The sequence below is a fragment of the Gekko japonicus genome, unplaced genomic scaffold (genome assembly GCF_001447785.1).
Source record: "Gekko japonicus isolate JY-2015 unplaced genomic scaffold, Gekko_japonicus_V1.1 scaffold1194, whole genome shotgun sequence".
Taxonomy (NCBI): Eukaryota; Metazoa; Chordata; class Lepidosauria; order Squamata; family Gekkonidae; genus Gekko; species Gekko japonicus.
The window spans coordinates 114,341-130,938 of record NW_015168683.1 but is presented as its reverse complement, the minus strand read 5'-3'; the positions used below and the strand labels follow the sequence as shown (position 1 = coordinate 130,938).

At 39.9% G+C, this 16,598-nt stretch overlaps 1 protein-coding gene across 1 annotated transcript in view; it reads left to right on the top strand.

Moving 5' to 3' along the window:
- Positions 1–16,598, top strand: part of WDR27 (WD repeat domain 27) — a 147,300-nt gene that overhangs the window by 98,439 nt on the left and 32,263 nt on the right. The window contains exon 24 of the mRNA XM_015415401.1: positions 11,133–11,231. Coding sequence (XP_015270887.1) covers positions 11,133–11,231 — 99 coding nt within the window. The remainder of the gene's footprint in view (positions 1–11,132; positions 11,232–16,598) is intronic.

Below are 16,598 nucleotides of genomic sequence, written 5' to 3'. Positions count from 1 at the left end.
ATTGCCCAAACTGTCAAAAGTGGCCGTCGCTCGCTTCGCACGATCGCGAAACGCTTCAGTCCTCCATCTTAGCCAGACCGGAAGCCAGCATCTGAGCCATATCCTAATCAGAGTTCATTTCAGGGGGATCGCGGGGGATCGCAGTTCCCCCGGGTGAGGTACGGGGGCGGGGCACATGATGAAGCCCCGCCCCCTGCTTCCGGCTGCCCCGCTTCCGGCCCTCATTCAGCCAGGAGGAGGCAGGAGAAGAGGGAGGGTAAGTTGCTTCCTCCCTGCCTCTTCCCCACCCCTGCCTGCCTGGGGCCAGGGAGGGCCTTTGCAGGGCTTCCTTGCACTCCCGCCAGCCTTGCAGGTCCACCGCCGGGCCCCTCATGTGGCTCGGCAGTGGAGCTGCAAGGCCGGCGGCCGGGACCGTTGGGGGCGGAGTGTGTGGCCTTATGACACACTTCCAGTGATGTCAGGGGGTGTGGCCTTATGACACACTTTCGGTGATGTCAGGGGGTTTGGCATATGCTAATGAATTATGCTAATGAGTTCCCCTAGCTCTTTTTCTATGAAACGACCCCTGATCCTAATTATAATACTAAGAGTTTCTTGTTATGAGCCATTTAAGAACCTTGGCTCCAGAGTGGGCTCTTGTAAAGTTCCTTGTAAAGCAGAACATGGCAGTTGCCACTAGTGGAGGGAGAAGAGTATGGGTAGTTTGGCTAATATGGGGGCCTATTTCAGAAAGTGCTATCCTCAGGGCATAATGTGTATGTAAAGGAGTGTGTATAACATTTCTTTTTGAACATGCATTGAATGTAAAGGTTGAATGTAAAAAAAACACAAGGGGGAGTTATGGATTAGAAATAATGTGTCTCAGAGTCCTTCATAGAGCTTTATCTGTTGTTTTTTTTTAAGTTCTTGTAAAAATTTATGCCACCTTTCCAGGAACCTTCCCAAGGCGACATACAATATAGAAAATAATAAAACATTAGAAGGTATTAATTAAAATCCTATATTAAAAAACCCAGCACAGCATAAAAACAAAAATCATAAAAACAGTTCACTGACAGCTTAAAATAGTAGTTTCCAGACTAAAATAGTATTTTTTTAAAGTCAGCCTCTTAATTAAAAGCCTTGGTGTACAGAAACATTCTGGCCCGATGCCTAAAGGGAAGGAACACTTTGACTGTGGGAACTTGTTCCAAAAAAAATCAAATGGTTGAGTGAGGGAAACTGAACTGCTACTTCACATAGTATAGCCAATGGGAATAAAGCAGTAGAGCAGAACAGCATATGAACAAAGACCTCAAAAAGCTTATATATTCATAAAAAAGAAATGTGGAAAAAGTTCTTTTATAAGATTTGGAAAGGACCAGTGGGAAGATGAAAGTAGGAGTGGGGACAAAAACTATTGATGGTTTATATTTGAGTTGTTGACCAGTGGAAATAAATTTCCCCCATGAATAGAATGGTTTACTGGACTAACCTCTTGTTGAGGATTTCTTGTTCATTTTTAAATTTTCAGAGGATTTGGAATCAAATGGTGCAGGCGTCAGTTTCTGGGACTTGACTCAAGTCTTCTGGCATATTTGCATGTTTACTTGGATTACAAGAGGGGATGGCAGGATATAAATGTTTTAATTAATAAATAAATTACAGGGTCTTCTCATACATTTCTCAAGCCATCTGTATTAATTTTAAAAGATGTGTTTTTGTGTTTGCTAGTATGAAGCTGCAGCTATGCTAGAAGATTCAGGTGTGAAATTGTTTAAGGAGAAGTAACACTAGGAAGGAGAGGAAATTATTGAAATTTAAATTTTACAGAGACTACAGGGATGCCATTTCTGGTTTCAAGGAGGAGAAAGACAAAATTTGCAGGAAATCTGGCCTTGGATATAGTGAAGATTTAATAAGTGTATTCTAAGGGCATCCATTGTGGTTACATTTGATACTGTTTAAAGACTAGACAATAACTGGAGATATAGGTGTTCCAGGAGAATAAGTACATGTGGTCTGAAGTATGAGTGGGTGAGGCTCATCCTATTCAAAATTTACAAGATATAGAATAAGTATTTCACTATTATGTTTTTCCTGTGTGGGCAGGGAACAATAACACACAAGGGAGAGGCTTCCCCAAGGCAGTGCCTACTACTAAGTTGTTGCTGTCATAGGTTTTATGTTTGCATATATTTTGTAAGCCACAATGGGCCTGGTTTTATCAAGAGGAAAGGCAAAGTGTAAATATTCTGAAATAAAGTAAACATAAAATATCATTCTTAAGATGGAATGTGCCCTCCATCTTAAGTATATAAGAAGAGCTCTGCTGGTTCTGACCTGTGATCCATCCAGTCCAACATGCTGTTTCACACAGATGTTAACCAGCTGCCCTGGAAGGCAAACAAACAGGGCATAGAGGCCAAGGCCTTTCCCTGATGCCACCTCTCAGCACAAGTATTCAGAAGTTACTCCCTCTGTATATAGGAACATCCTGAGCTTAGGATGTAAAAATCATTTTTAGCTGATTACCCAGTATAGATTTTATTGAAAAGAGTAGACGAGTTTATGTGGAAAAAAGTTCTTTGGGAAAAGTTCTTTGGCTAGGAATGGATTCAAATCCCCACTTAACTATGAAGCTTCATTGAGTGACTTGGACCAGTCATTCACTCTCTTAGCTGAACTTACCTCTCAAGGTTGTTATGAGGATAAGATGGGGGAGGGGAGAATCAGGATACCCTGAGTCCCTTGAAAGGGAGGGATAAAACACAGTAAGTATATTAATAATGACATTCTGTACTTTCCCCCTTCTCTACTGGTAAAAGTGATACTATTCTTTTCTGGAACCTTGCCAGAAAAAGGGTATGTAGGTTTTCTGTTCCCCATAATTTTGTAATGATGATGAATAGCTGAGACATCTGTAGTTTCATTTATAAAGCATAGTACTTTTACCCCTTCTTTGAAATAAATATATATTCACTGTGAAGCCAAAAGAGACAATAAAATTTGAGATATTAATCATAAACTGCCTTTCACAATTTCACAGGTTTTTGACAGGGAAGAGTATGTGTTGGCAACATTGCTTAAAAACAAAATTGAAACCATATTCCTTCTTGGTACTGAAGCAGATAACTGTGGTGTGTTATGATAAACAAGAGTTGCAGGTGTTTAGTCCCCTTTCCCTTCTTGTAAAACTAGACTAGATCTCGTGGTTGCTAAGAATAGCTTGGCACAGGTCCCTGTTGGTCCCAGAAATTGCTAAGATTGTTATTAATGCTACTATTATGTACATAATTATCCCACCTTTCCCCCAGGGAGCTCAGGCCAGCATACGTGGTTTTCAATTTTGTCCTCAGAATGAACCTAGGCTAGGATGAGAGAGAATGACTAGTCCAAGGCCACACTGTAAGTTTTGTAGAGTGGATCAGGGATCTGAACATTGGACTGCATAGTCTCAGTTTGACATTCTAAGCACTGTACCTAGGGTTGCCAGTTCTGGGTTGGGAAATACCTGGAGATTTGGGGGGGTGGAGCCTGAGGAGGGTGAGTTTGGGGAGGGGAGGGACATCAGTGGGGTATAATGCCATAGAGTTCACCTTCTAAAGTGGCCATTTTGTCCAGGTGAACAGATCTCTGTCACCTGTAATAGCAGAAGATCTCCAGCCACCACCTGGAGGCTGGTGACCCTAACTAATACTGGCTCTTTTTGAACATACTTTATTGAGTTGATTCCAACCAATCAAGATTCCAGCTATCATTTGCCTTTGAATAATTTCAGAAGCTTTAAGCCTGTGCTCACAACAAAGCCAAATAGCATAGGTAGCAGTTATGCATGAATACATGTGAGTACACACTTGGTTAAGTACTGTTTATCTTCCCATATACGATCATGTCAAATGAAGCCATATGAGGAATTCTTGAAATTCTCTATTTAGCTTTCTGGAGAGGAAGTACTCTTGCTTCTGTGGTGTTCACGTGCTTTCTAGAAGGTATGCTTTGGAGCAGGGTGCAGACTTTGAAGACTTCTTGCTTCTGTTACCACTTTAAACCTTACCAATGGGTAGGTAGGGTTGCCAGGTTCCCTCATTGCTCCAGCTATTGTTGTTCAGAATCCTTAGCCAAACAGTATGTTATTTGGAGTGTGGGGAAATTATTGAAGAGGGGATGATAGGCAATAAGGCTGAAAAATAAAAATAATTGCTAATTAAGTTGATAAAGTGACATCATAATTTACAAGTGTTACAATAAAGTGATAATAAGGGAATGATCTGGATGACCTCCAGTTTATGCTGAGACCACAGGAAATGGCCATCCATGATGCACAGGCTATAATGTAGTATTTGTTGACTGGAGAAGCAAGAATAATTGACATTATGGAAAATACACTGACACTTAGGAAAGTATCTCATCCAAACAGTGCAAACAACCCAGCATGAAGCAGAGATGTTTATCAGGAGCTATGGGAACTGGGATTATGAAGGTATGTTTCTATTAGTTCTGTGGAAGAAAATTAATCCTCTTTTCTAGAGTATAGGCTAATATATGATAACAGTCCTATGTCTTTAAACACAAATTGTCACCCAGTGCCTGTATAGTGGGAATGATTTTAAGAAGGAAAGCAGCATTGGGAAGGGATCCTCAGTATCCTCTCTATCTCTTGCTTTCCCCCATGCAGGCTTGCCCCCAGTTGCTTTTTTCCTGGTTGGGCTCAGAAATGAGCTTGTCTGGTGGAAAAGCAACCAGGAGTGGGGCTGTAGGAGAGAACTGATAGGCCAAGTAAGTTTAAGAACTCTCTCACATCCTCCATTTGAAATTACAAACACACATACTTTACAGAATTTTGCCAGCAGGCTGCCAGCACTGAAGATCTAAGTCTGCCATTATCATGTGTAGATCCTTCCTCAGAGGAGAATAGATGTGCAATAAAAGTTAGGAACTAATATCTCCACCGATAAACTGCAAGATAATGCAGGTGTTATACTCCTGATATTTAAGCATGCTTAAAAGATCAGGAATGGGCCATAGGGTTATGCATTCTATTCCCCAGCTCCTCCCTGCTCTGGAATTAATTGCCACCCAGGCCACCCACTGCCATACTTAAAACTAACCATATTTTGAAGTTGACCCATGTTTGAAGTTATCACTCTGGTTAATTCACCATGGTTAGTATAAATCAGAATCATAGGACGGTTAAGTCAGCAACAGGAATTCACACTGGGAGGGGAGGGAGGAAGCATAGGACCCTTAACCTGTTTTTGATTCCACAGCCATGGATGAAAGAGCAGGAGTGCTACATACGCAGCATTATGTCTGTATACCCTAGAGCCAATCACAGTTGCTTATTTTTTGCCTGCAGTGAAGTTTTTAGAAAAATGTGGAGGTTTTTGCACAAGGTTAAAATTCAAGAAATTTTAGGGGAAACATTAAAAATTTCTCTCCAATTAACAATTTGTTCCATATAGGGTTGCCAAGTCCTACCATCTTAAATACCAGGGGACTCCTGGACCTGGTCGGGAGTTCTTTTGCGCCCGCGCAAAGCAATGACGTTGCCTGGAAGTGACGTCATTATGCTGGGCATGTCGCTGGGCGACGCTCCAGCAACCAGCCTGAAAACTCTATGGTACCTGAAAACTCTATGGTACCATAGAATTTTTAAGCTGATTGCTAGAGCGTCACCTGGCAACGTGCCCAGCATGATGACGTCACTTCCGGGCAACATCATCATGCCAGGCACATCAGCCAGATCTGGCCACTTTGGGGGGTGGGGTTCCCCCCGCCGTCCAGATTTGGACCAACAGGTTGGGGGCCCTTTCAGCTGGGAAATCCCCCCCCCGTGGGACCTGGCAACCCTAGTTCCATTTGTGTATACATCTCAGCATTCCTAGTTTAAATGTCCATGGATTATTCATTTGGATTTCCTTCTGCCCTCACATAGAGATGCTGTAAGGGAATAACATGCGTCCAATGTTCAGGAATTTTGAGTAGTAGCTTTGTATATATGAAATTTTCTATATATTTATAATGTAATGGAAATATAGAATCATAGAAAATAAAGCTAGAATAGAAATGGAGATATCTTCTTAAACACATGGTATCATAGCCTTTCCCTTCTAACCCCTCAGAGATTGTCTAGTTCTCATTTAGTTTGGAGAAAATCTGTAGAAAGAACATTTATGTTGTTGCTTTGTCCTAAAGAGGACCCTATAGATACTTAAGAGAAAATCTATAGATTGCAAAAAAATCCTCACATGTACAGTACAAGGAAGCAAAAGTAGGTGTCAGTTATGAACTCAGGAGTGCCAATGTCGATGTCAACACTACAGGTGAAATACCTTTATTTTTGGCAATTGGTAGAATCATGTACGAAGAGGAAAAGGAAATACCAAGCCTTTCTGAATCAGTAATTTTTATTATTAGGAATAGGTTTAACTATGATGAAGAATTTACTTTGGCTCTGAAAACCAGACTTTTATGCACATGTGCGTTGCAGTATTTGCCCGTTGCTTGATGGCTCTTTCTCCTTCTTTTGAACATGTAGTTTGCAGAAAGTTGTTTGTGCTTGTATTTTTACCAACTTTGTGACAGAATCTTCCATATGGATTTTGGCAAAAATTCACATATGGCCATAAGTATTACAGGAAAACACAAATGTTCCTAATGGGTTTCCCTAGCCAAAATGGCTGTGTCAGATTAGGGTTGCCAGACCCTCCCAGGTGGAAGTGGGGGGTCCCCCATCGCCAGGCCCTGCTTCTCAGCTGCCAATCAACTGGCCAACAGGGGGGACTTACCTGGAGAAACAGAAAGGCCCATGCCTCATCGTTGGTATCGTACAGGAAGTGACATCATCATGGCAGTGACAGCCAGGCAATGATCTGTTATTTGGATTAAAACTCTGCCGTAGAAACCTGTTTTACCGTAGAGTTTTTGCCGAAATACCAGAGCATTGCCTGGACGTCACTGGTGTGATGATGTCACTTCAGGTGCGATGCCAGCTACAAGTCCTGAGCCTTTCTCTTTCTCCAGGTAAGCCTCCCCATCCCCCATTGGTTGCCAGGAAGGACCTGGCAGCCCTAGGTCAGATCTTCCTAAATGTTTAACTGACTGTCCCAAGGCCATCTCTGACTCAACACTTTGCTAACAGTCTACTGTTACAGTCACCTCTTTGTGCATTCACAGTTCCCCTAAAAGATGTCCCTCTTAGGAGTTCTTGGCTACTAATATTAATGGATAACATGGGAGTATGCAGAAGCATGACAGATATGTACAACATAGCACAACTTGTGGATGAAATTCCAGGTACTGGTTTTGACCCATTAAATCCTGACAAGTTTGAGTCTCACGTACCTTATGGGATTTTTTTTGTCATTAGGGACCTTTACGTTTCGTAGTTTACTTAACTATATCCAGTCTTAATAAAATTGTTGAAAAGATATAAAGAGTACAGAGAAGAACTCCCAGCAGTGGCTCCATATTTATGAAATTTCTTCCTAAAAGAAGTTTACTGTAGTTGTTCTTTGGAGATTTTTTGCAGGCACAGCAAAACCTATTTATTTATTTATTTATTTATTTATTGACCCCCCCCCCCGGAGGGGATTTTTTTATTGCATTTTGTAATACACTACAAATTACAACGAAAAATTTGGAGGGGGTAGCTACATCTAGGGAGAAAGGAAAGAAAACCACAACTAACTAAAACTCCAAGTATAGGAGATCATAACAACAGTTTATAAATGTTAATCTTAAATTGCTAGCATCACTTTGAACATGCTAAGTTTTTAAATCTTTTTATCCAATGTTTTAACCATTTAAGAGAGCCCCCAGAGCATCCCACCATAAAACTAAAGTTTGAAGGCACAATTCAGAGTCCTTCAGCCTTCATTTTGTCTTATCTTTTCTAATCCTCAATTTATATGTATGCTTAGGGGCAGCCGCCCCCTTATCAGAAAACGAGTCCTCATCGGAAGACACCAAGTCCAATTCGCCACTGGATTTGCTGTCGTCTTCTTCCTTCTCAACCTCGGCTGGCTCTCCCAGCTGCACTCTCAAAAACTCATGTGCTTTGGAAACAGAGTCAATCTTTTCTTTTTTATCTTGTAGTTTGAAAATAATGTCTTTTGGAATTAACTATCTGTAGACAATGCTGTTTGAAGAAAAAGGATTAAATCTTTATATTTCTTTCTCTTTTGCCTTATTTCAAATGGAATGTCTTTTAGAATCCTGACGGTGTTGTCTCCGATTTTCAAGGGTGTTCCTGTTGTTGCTTTCAGGATAGAATCTCTCACATGTCGCTTTGAGAATCTGGCCACTATTTCCCCAGGCAGATTGTTCTTTTTGATGTACACGGAATAAGACCTATAGACCACATCCATTTCGCTTGCAAGATACTCCGCTTTCAAATCTGTAACTGGGGCTAATGCTTCACTCAGGAGTTGCTTTAGATTCTCACCTTTTAATTCTGGGACCCCTTGAAACTGTAGGACCAGATTTGCTTTCTCCATTTGCAGCTGTAAAAGTGTAATTCTTCCGAGGCTTGTTTCTTTTCCAGCTTTTGCACCTTTTTCTTGACTTTTTTAGCATTGGCGTCCATTTCCTTCACCTTCTCAGCCATTTGCTCCATTATTTTTAAAGTCTCAGTCAGTTGGAGCTGCTGAGTTGCCAGATTTTGGTTTAGATTCAACAGCTGTTGTTCGATATTAGTTATCTGGTCCAGCAGAGGGCACAAGGACTCTGCCAACATTTTGGAAAGCTCAGTGGTCTCTTCCGGTCGAGGGCTCACAATCCCGGCTGGTTTCACTTCTGCTGGTTTGTCTTTCTCTGCCCTCTTCCCCGCCATCTTTATGGATTGTTTAATTTTATAAAAACTTACTAAAGTCTCTGAAATACACACATACACTTATGCATGCTCTGGTAAGTCTCTCAAAACAGATTTCACCGCTTTTTCTTCCGCTCCCCCCTTAGTATTTTGTTGTTTAGTTCATGCATATGGGAGGGGCCCCTCCCCCGCTCACTTTTTCCCTGTTCCCCAGGGAGTAGCTTTCTTTTTAAATTCTCGTTTCGCTTTAACCCGACTCACAGTTCATTGTTGGTCATACGACCTCGCTCGGCATAAGTTCAAAACACTCAATCTCCAATGCTTGTCCCGGTCAGGGGCTCTAGGTCCATACGAACACTCAGCGGCAGGACTGTCGGGGCGGAGGAGCACCTCAATTCCCCAGCATCGCGCTGGCGAAGAGGCCACCCCTCAAAAGCCCCATGGCTAGGAGCCTTTTGCCAAGGCTCTGGGGGGGTAGTGACCCGTCGCTCCCCTCTTTTCCGCTGGTGCGCAGATCACATCCCCAGGAGGTCCGGGAGATTCATCCGCCAGCGTGTCGCCATAAACCGGAAGTCCCTGCAAAACCTATTTATATAGGAAGGTTTTACTGGGCAGGATGAAGTAGTGAAATTGTTTTTTTTTCTCTGATTTGTAGGGCTGCCAACCAATGTTCCCTCTAAGCTATGGAGCCCTGTGAGCAAAAATTCCACCTTGTGAGCTACTGGCATTAAAGTTGTGAGCAGGAGCTTTGGCTGCTGCATAAATTAGTTTGCTCTGGAGCCCTCCTTCCTGAGCTGAGACAAAAATGTGTGAGCCAGAGGCTAAAAAACTGTGAGCTAGCTCACACTAACTCAGCTTAGAGGGAACACTGCTGCCAACCTCCAGGTGGGATCTGGAGATCTCCTGCTATTACACCTGATCTCTAGATGATAGAGCTCAGTTCCCCTGGAGAAAATGGCTGCATTGGAGGGTGAACATTGTAGCCTGTTGAGGTCCCTCCCCTCCCCAAACTGCACCCTCCTCAGGCTCCAGCCCCCAAATCTCCAGGTATTTTCCAACCTGGAGCTGGCAACCCTACTGATTAATTGTTTGGGTTTAGCGGGGTGTGTGTGGTATTTTAGTAATCCAGTTTTTAGTATATTTGAGCTACATTGTTTGATATATTTTCAGCTATTCTTGTTTTAAAGTCTTTGTATGAATTGTAAGCTACTGATACCTTAGAGGTGGGTGGTTAAGAAATGTTTATGTTGTAAAAACCATACTGTGTAAAACAGCTGAATGTTTCTGCAGTTAGTTAAATAGAAATATAATATCCAGAGTACATTATAACTGATGTTTGGTGAATGAGTTTAAAATACTTTTTTCAGTTAAAACTTTTTAGTAGCCAGACAATGCCTCTCCCTAAAGTTATAATTTTATTTAGACATGTAAAAGTTCTGGAATTTTTGAAACCATGGGGGGGGGGATTTTTTCTAGGGAAAAAGTGGAAATTTGGGGGGAAGTATATGCAATGCTTACTGTCCAATCATACCTAAACTAATTTTTCTGCTATAACAACATAAAATGCATAATTTATAATTTAGCATATACAGTTGCACTATTTGACATATTTATGGAATTTAAAAGTTATACATGCCTTAATTTTGTATAAGCAGAACTGTAAATATACTCAATACTTGAGAGAAAACTGCAAGCTAATTTATTTATTTATTTATTCAATTTAAACCCCACTCTCCCCACTGAAGCAGGCTGAGGGCAGCTATCTATGCTATCTTAGCACATGTACCTTAATTTTTATCTGTTTAGAGCAAGCTAAGTTCTCAATGAAACTGTCCGTTTTCCTCTGAGGCTTTGGTGCAGTTTCTGGAATAAGGGAGGGAATAAGCTACTTTTTAACCAGTCTGTGGGTAAACATGTCACAGTGGTTTGAGGGAGAGATGAAAAGGTCATCCATGTTAATTCAAAAGGACAACAGAAGGCATACAACTGTTGAGAAGCAATGAAAACTCTGCATGTTCCCCACAAGAAGATTTGGTACCCTTCTAGGTGCAGAAATGCACTTTGGATTTAAGAGCTATATATGTTTACAGTGTGCCCAACTTGTCTTCAAAAGCATTTCACTCATTCTAAAAGAGAAAATATTTCATAGGAGGGTTTTTTCAGTAGTCCTCAAAATTTCCATTTTTTTCATCCGGAAAATTGAAAAAAGGGCCTAAAGAAACAGAAAGAAAAGTTTCCCCAAAAAATTTCCCCACCCCCCTGGGTGGGGCTTCACATCTCTAATTCCATTGCATGCTATTGACATCTCTGACTGACATACATGTCTTTTGTCTTTCAGGCTTATATCTATGAAATTCATTCAAGCACCTATTCCCATAAGTTGACAGGACACTCAGAGTCTGTAATCAATGTGGCTTTTAGTCCTTCATCTCCCCAGGTATTTTTTGCTTGTTTCTTATTTATAAGAATAAATGTTAATCAGATAATGTTATATTTTTTTCATTATGTTTTCTCATTTTCTCTTATTCAATGTACACCTATATTTGTCATGTAGAACAGTATTATGTATTTTCATTCAAACTAGATAAGATGTTGCAAGGTTTGTTCACCAGTCTTTCAGTGTCCTATTTAGTCTGACCCTCCAAAATAAGCCCCACTGTGTTCAAACTACTTTAGAGTCCAATGTCACCTTTAAGACCAACAAAGGTTTATTCAAGGTATGAGCTTTTGTGTGCACCCACACTTTATCAAAAGTTCAAACTAGTCTCCATTTAATGATCCTGTTATATATATGAAGTGAATGTGGTAGTAATACATAGTTCTTGATAATCAGATATGTATCCATTGAGATAGTAAGCTGTCAAATCTTATGGTGGTTTTGGCCATTACCTGAAGAGTACAAAAGTCGTGCAAGTGACTTCAAAGTTGTCTATAGTACTTGTGTTCCTTGTGCAAAGGAGAAGTTAATGCATCTGTAGGGAGATGTATGTGCTCTTGATGCAGGTGATTTTGATGCAAAAATAGCTCACACGTGCTTTTGAAAAAGAAATATGCAAGGCCCCCCCTTGCTGAAAACTTAGGGAGGCATTTATGTCTTTTACTTCCTCTGGAGTTTTTTTCTGGGCAATGTACAGTGCAGCTCTTCACACATTGCACTAAACCCATTTATTTTACAATATGATTCTACTTTTTTATAACCTGTGCTAATCTATGGGATGCCTTATATTTCTCTGATCATCCCAGTAAACTTGAGAAGTTACTTTCAGATTGGGAATTAATTTGCTGAAATTAATTTTGAATTCATGAAACTAAAGGTGCAAATCTGAACATAATGGAGATAACCTCATACTTCTTGAATATAACTGTCTCATTCGGATGTCAAGTCACCACACTTCTGTTATAACCAAAACAAAAATTTTGCTCCTAAAGCATGGTTTTGAAAGTGGCAGAAATGAAACAGGAAGCATAAAATATGTGCTTCCTTTTCCTCCACATCTCCATCATAAGTGTAGCTTCCCTCGGTATACTAATAAAGTGACAATTCAAATTTGTTTGACCTATAACACTTTTGGAAAATGAAACGGTATACATAATTGCCTCCAGAAAAAGCATAACTATATTTCGGATAGTTCATACCAAAGATTATATCTTGACAAAACAGAAGATTAACAAGTAGGCAGTCAATATTAGTTGCAAGAGGAAAGTTATTTGAATGTATCAATTAGATGCTCTTTTTGGCCAGTGTAAGTTTAAAAATTGTCTTTTCCATTAAAGTTTCACTGCAGCCAGAGGAAGTTTGCTGGCCATCCTAATGGCCAGTAGGGAAATTAACACATGAGTTTCCCAGACAGTGGAATTTTTAGTACTGAAGTCATCACAATTTATTTAGAACTGGCTGTAAATAGTTTTGGATGGATTTGAAAATATGAGTTATTGTTTTTTTACTGGCTACTAAAAAGCTCTTTTCCCCTGGTGGCAGCATCTGGAGAACTCAATTTAGAAGAAATACTTGTATTAAAACATTGTCTCTCACCAATACTGGTTCATCGTTGCCTATTCACTTAATTATCAGTAGTACATAATTTTCCACATAAATATGCTTTGTAGTACTAGGGATTTTTTTAAAAGGCCATTTACCAAGTTTTGGCTTTGATTTGGCATTAAACTATTCTGGTTTATCTCTTGTGCATGCTTCATATCATTCAATTATAAGTACTTTGTGCTTGCAATAATGCATTAATAGGACTCAAAAGACAGAAATCTTTTAAGGACAGAGGCCATTGTGTGACCCCTTAACAGCAGGCCAAGTGGATTTTGGACCTGGAATCAAAGTAACATTTTGGACTTCTTTATACATAACTGGCTTTCACAAAGAAGGACCAGCAAGCTTACATAGAGGACTAGTAATCATGTGTATGTGCAGCAGGGAGAGCATACTAGTGAAAAGAAGACACAGTGTTACAGTGTTTGTGATAGAAACAGCTATAACAGAAATACCTAAAGAAATATTATTATTGGCAGGAAGAGAATAACCTGAATTGTCAGATACGTATCAGGATTTTAGGTTGTTGTGTTTAAAAAATTAAACATTTTTTCATATATGATGCCCATGAATAATGTTTTGTTATCTTTAATATTAGCTATTTAGGTTTCATTATACTTGGCATTTAGTCTTACTGGTTTTCAGCATGCCAAGAAGTAAGAAGCAATATCTAAAGTATAATAAGCATTTACATTTTGATTAGACAGCATTTGTTGTGGAATATTTTAAATCCTTTTATTAAAGGAAACATGATCTAGAGAAGTAATGGTGTAAGAACTGAATACAACTTCTTTCCAAAAAACCCTGATTCTTATTAATGATATACTGTAATTATTGCTGTTGCAAAATCTTTACTCTTGACAGTGTAATTGCAAACTTTAATGATGAAACATTTTAACTGGAACAAAACCAAACGGTACATGAAAGAGTAGTCTGTGCCATTTGTAATTCTTAATTCACATTACAAATTACATTTGTAATTTGACATATGTATTACTCTGCTGATGGTAAAGACAAGTGTTGTTATAGGATCTTTATGTAATCTTGTGGTTTGACTTGGTTAGTTATGTATGAGACAGGCTGATATCATAAAAGCAAATAAAAATATTTAGTAATTCTTAATTCACACTTGGCATATATAAATCTTGCTGCTGTCTCTTTCGGTAGTGTAACACGGCACATTTCATACTATGAGATTCATTTTGTCGTCACCCTCATTAAAAAAGAGTTTCTGAATACTTCCGCTAAAGTCACTATTTTTACTGCAAACTAAGGAGAGTATAGAGATTGCATTCTGGTCAGATATGTCTCAGTTCTATTTGGTCAATTTAATTTTTCTTATTTTAATTTTTGTTCACATAATGCATTTCACCTGGGTTATTTACAGCTAGTAAACTATTTCAAAACCATACTGCATATGAATTCAATTCAATTCAAAACCTTTATTGGCATGGATCAGAGTCATAAACAGTCACCCTTCAGTTCATTGTTAAACACATAACTTCCTCATTATAAGGCAGTTACAGAAATTAGCCACCGCTTCAATAACCACTGTATTTTGTGAAGCCAATAAACGGTACAACATTCTGTCATCTGATTGTTTGACATCTTTCTTAAGTATGGCTTCTAGATAGACTGCCCGAATGTCATCATACAAACTACAGTGGAGGAATACGTGTTCGATTGTTTCAATCTCCTCTGAATCACAATCACAAAACCTAACAGAGTAGGGGATTTTCTTAAATCTTCCTGCTAAAACCGCAGAGGGGAGCACGTTAAAGCGGGCCAGCATAAATGCTCTACGCAACTGTGGAGAAGTCAAATCCAATAAGTATTGTGCAGGGGTGTTGATCGGAAAACGTGCCCATCTTAAAGGGGAGCATCTACCAGAAGCCAAGGCTCTAAGCTCTTGCATCTCAATATCAATTAATCTCTGTTTGAGCAGGGCAAAGATGTGTGCTTCAGATAAGGACATCATATCATTCACGCATAACCCTATTGAGACGATTTTCCTTTCTATAGCAGCAAACCACTCAGAGCAATGAGACTCTTCCAACAGATATGTAATAAGGCTATTGGGACAGTTCCTAAAGTGCAAACGTAGCCAAAATCTGAAGGTAATTATCCAAGCCCTTGTTTCCAAGCGTATCATATTGACTTCCAAACAAATAGCGGCGTAGGAAACACACAGGGGCAACCCTAATATTTTCCTCACAAAATTGGATTGGAGTTGTTCTACCATTTTGTTAAAAGCTGTGATCCAAATGGGCACCCCATAAAGAAGCTTCGCTCCAATTTTGTGCTGAAACACTTTTAGGGCCGCAGGAACATACTGGTTACCCTTGGTAAAAAAGAAACGGGTTATTGCTAGCACACAGCTGTTCGCAGATTTAATTACTTCTGATCTGTGGGCTACCCACCTTGCACTATGATGAAAGTTAATTCCCAAATATTTAAAACACTTCACCTGTTCAATGGTGTTACCCTTAACACGCCAGTTGATGGGTTTCCAGGAATCTCCGAACACCATTATTTTAGTTTTGTCAAAATTCACAGATAATCCGTTCAGCTCACAATATTCTATAAAATGTGCCAACAGTCTCTTTATCCCTACTTCAGACCTAGAAAGAACTACAGCATCGTCTGCAAACAATAGCAGGGGCACCGGTCGCGAGCTCATAATTGGGCTGTGACCATCAATCCTCTCTAACCCCGTGGCCAAATCATTTAAGAAAAGATTAAAAAGGAGGGGAGCCAATACACAGCCCTGCTTAACCCCTATTTTGATGGAAATTTTCGGGGTTAAATCACCATCCCTAGAGCCTCTTACTTGGCAAGTGGTATCTGTATATAATTTCTTAATCAACAGGAGCAATCTCATTTCAATTCCCAACAGACTTAACTTCTTCCATAGAAGCTCCCTTGAGACAGTATCAAAAGCACTCTTCAGATCCAGGAAGGCAGCATACAACTTGGACCCTTTCCCTTTTTTGTATTTATTCACTAAGTGACTTAGCACAATACAGTGATCCAGAGTTGACTTCCCCTGGCAAAATCCTGCTTGTTCTATACCTAGGATTTTTTGTTCAGCCATCCAGGCCTTAAGTTTAGACGCCAAGTGGCTTGCATAGAGTTTCCCTAGTATGGAAATCAGGCTAATGGGCCTATAATTACTAGGTGATCTACAGTCACCTTTTTTAAAAATTGGAACGATAATAGCATTGGTCCATGCTTCAGGTATTATTCCTGTCTTGTCTATAGCAGTAAATAGAACTGCTAAGAAGGACGCCCACCATTCCGGAATCACTTTAATGGCCTCTGGGGGAATTGCATCTGAATTGTGTATGGGTTGTGTGTTGCATATGGCTTAGATTCAAATCACAGTCATGAAACATACTGGTTTGCCTGCCCTTAACATTACTCAGCTTACCTTACTGAGTGGGGCCGTTGTAGTACTCTAACTGCATCAACACCAAAACCTTTTGCAGTACAATCCTAAACATAGTTACAGTCTTCTTATATCCTTTGGAGACAACGCACAGTTAGTGCTTCTTAGTCATTGCTTCCCTGTAGCTAGCTGGTAGCAGATTTAAAATGGTCATTGCACATAGCACTTAACATAGCATTATGTTTACCACAAAACTGTGCAATTATGATCATAAAAATGAACCTACCCATCCCCTCTAGTCATCATCAGATGCCCCCACCGTCTGAGGTAGATGGGTGTGTTACAGACTGCACTTTTAAAAAGCTAATAAGTGC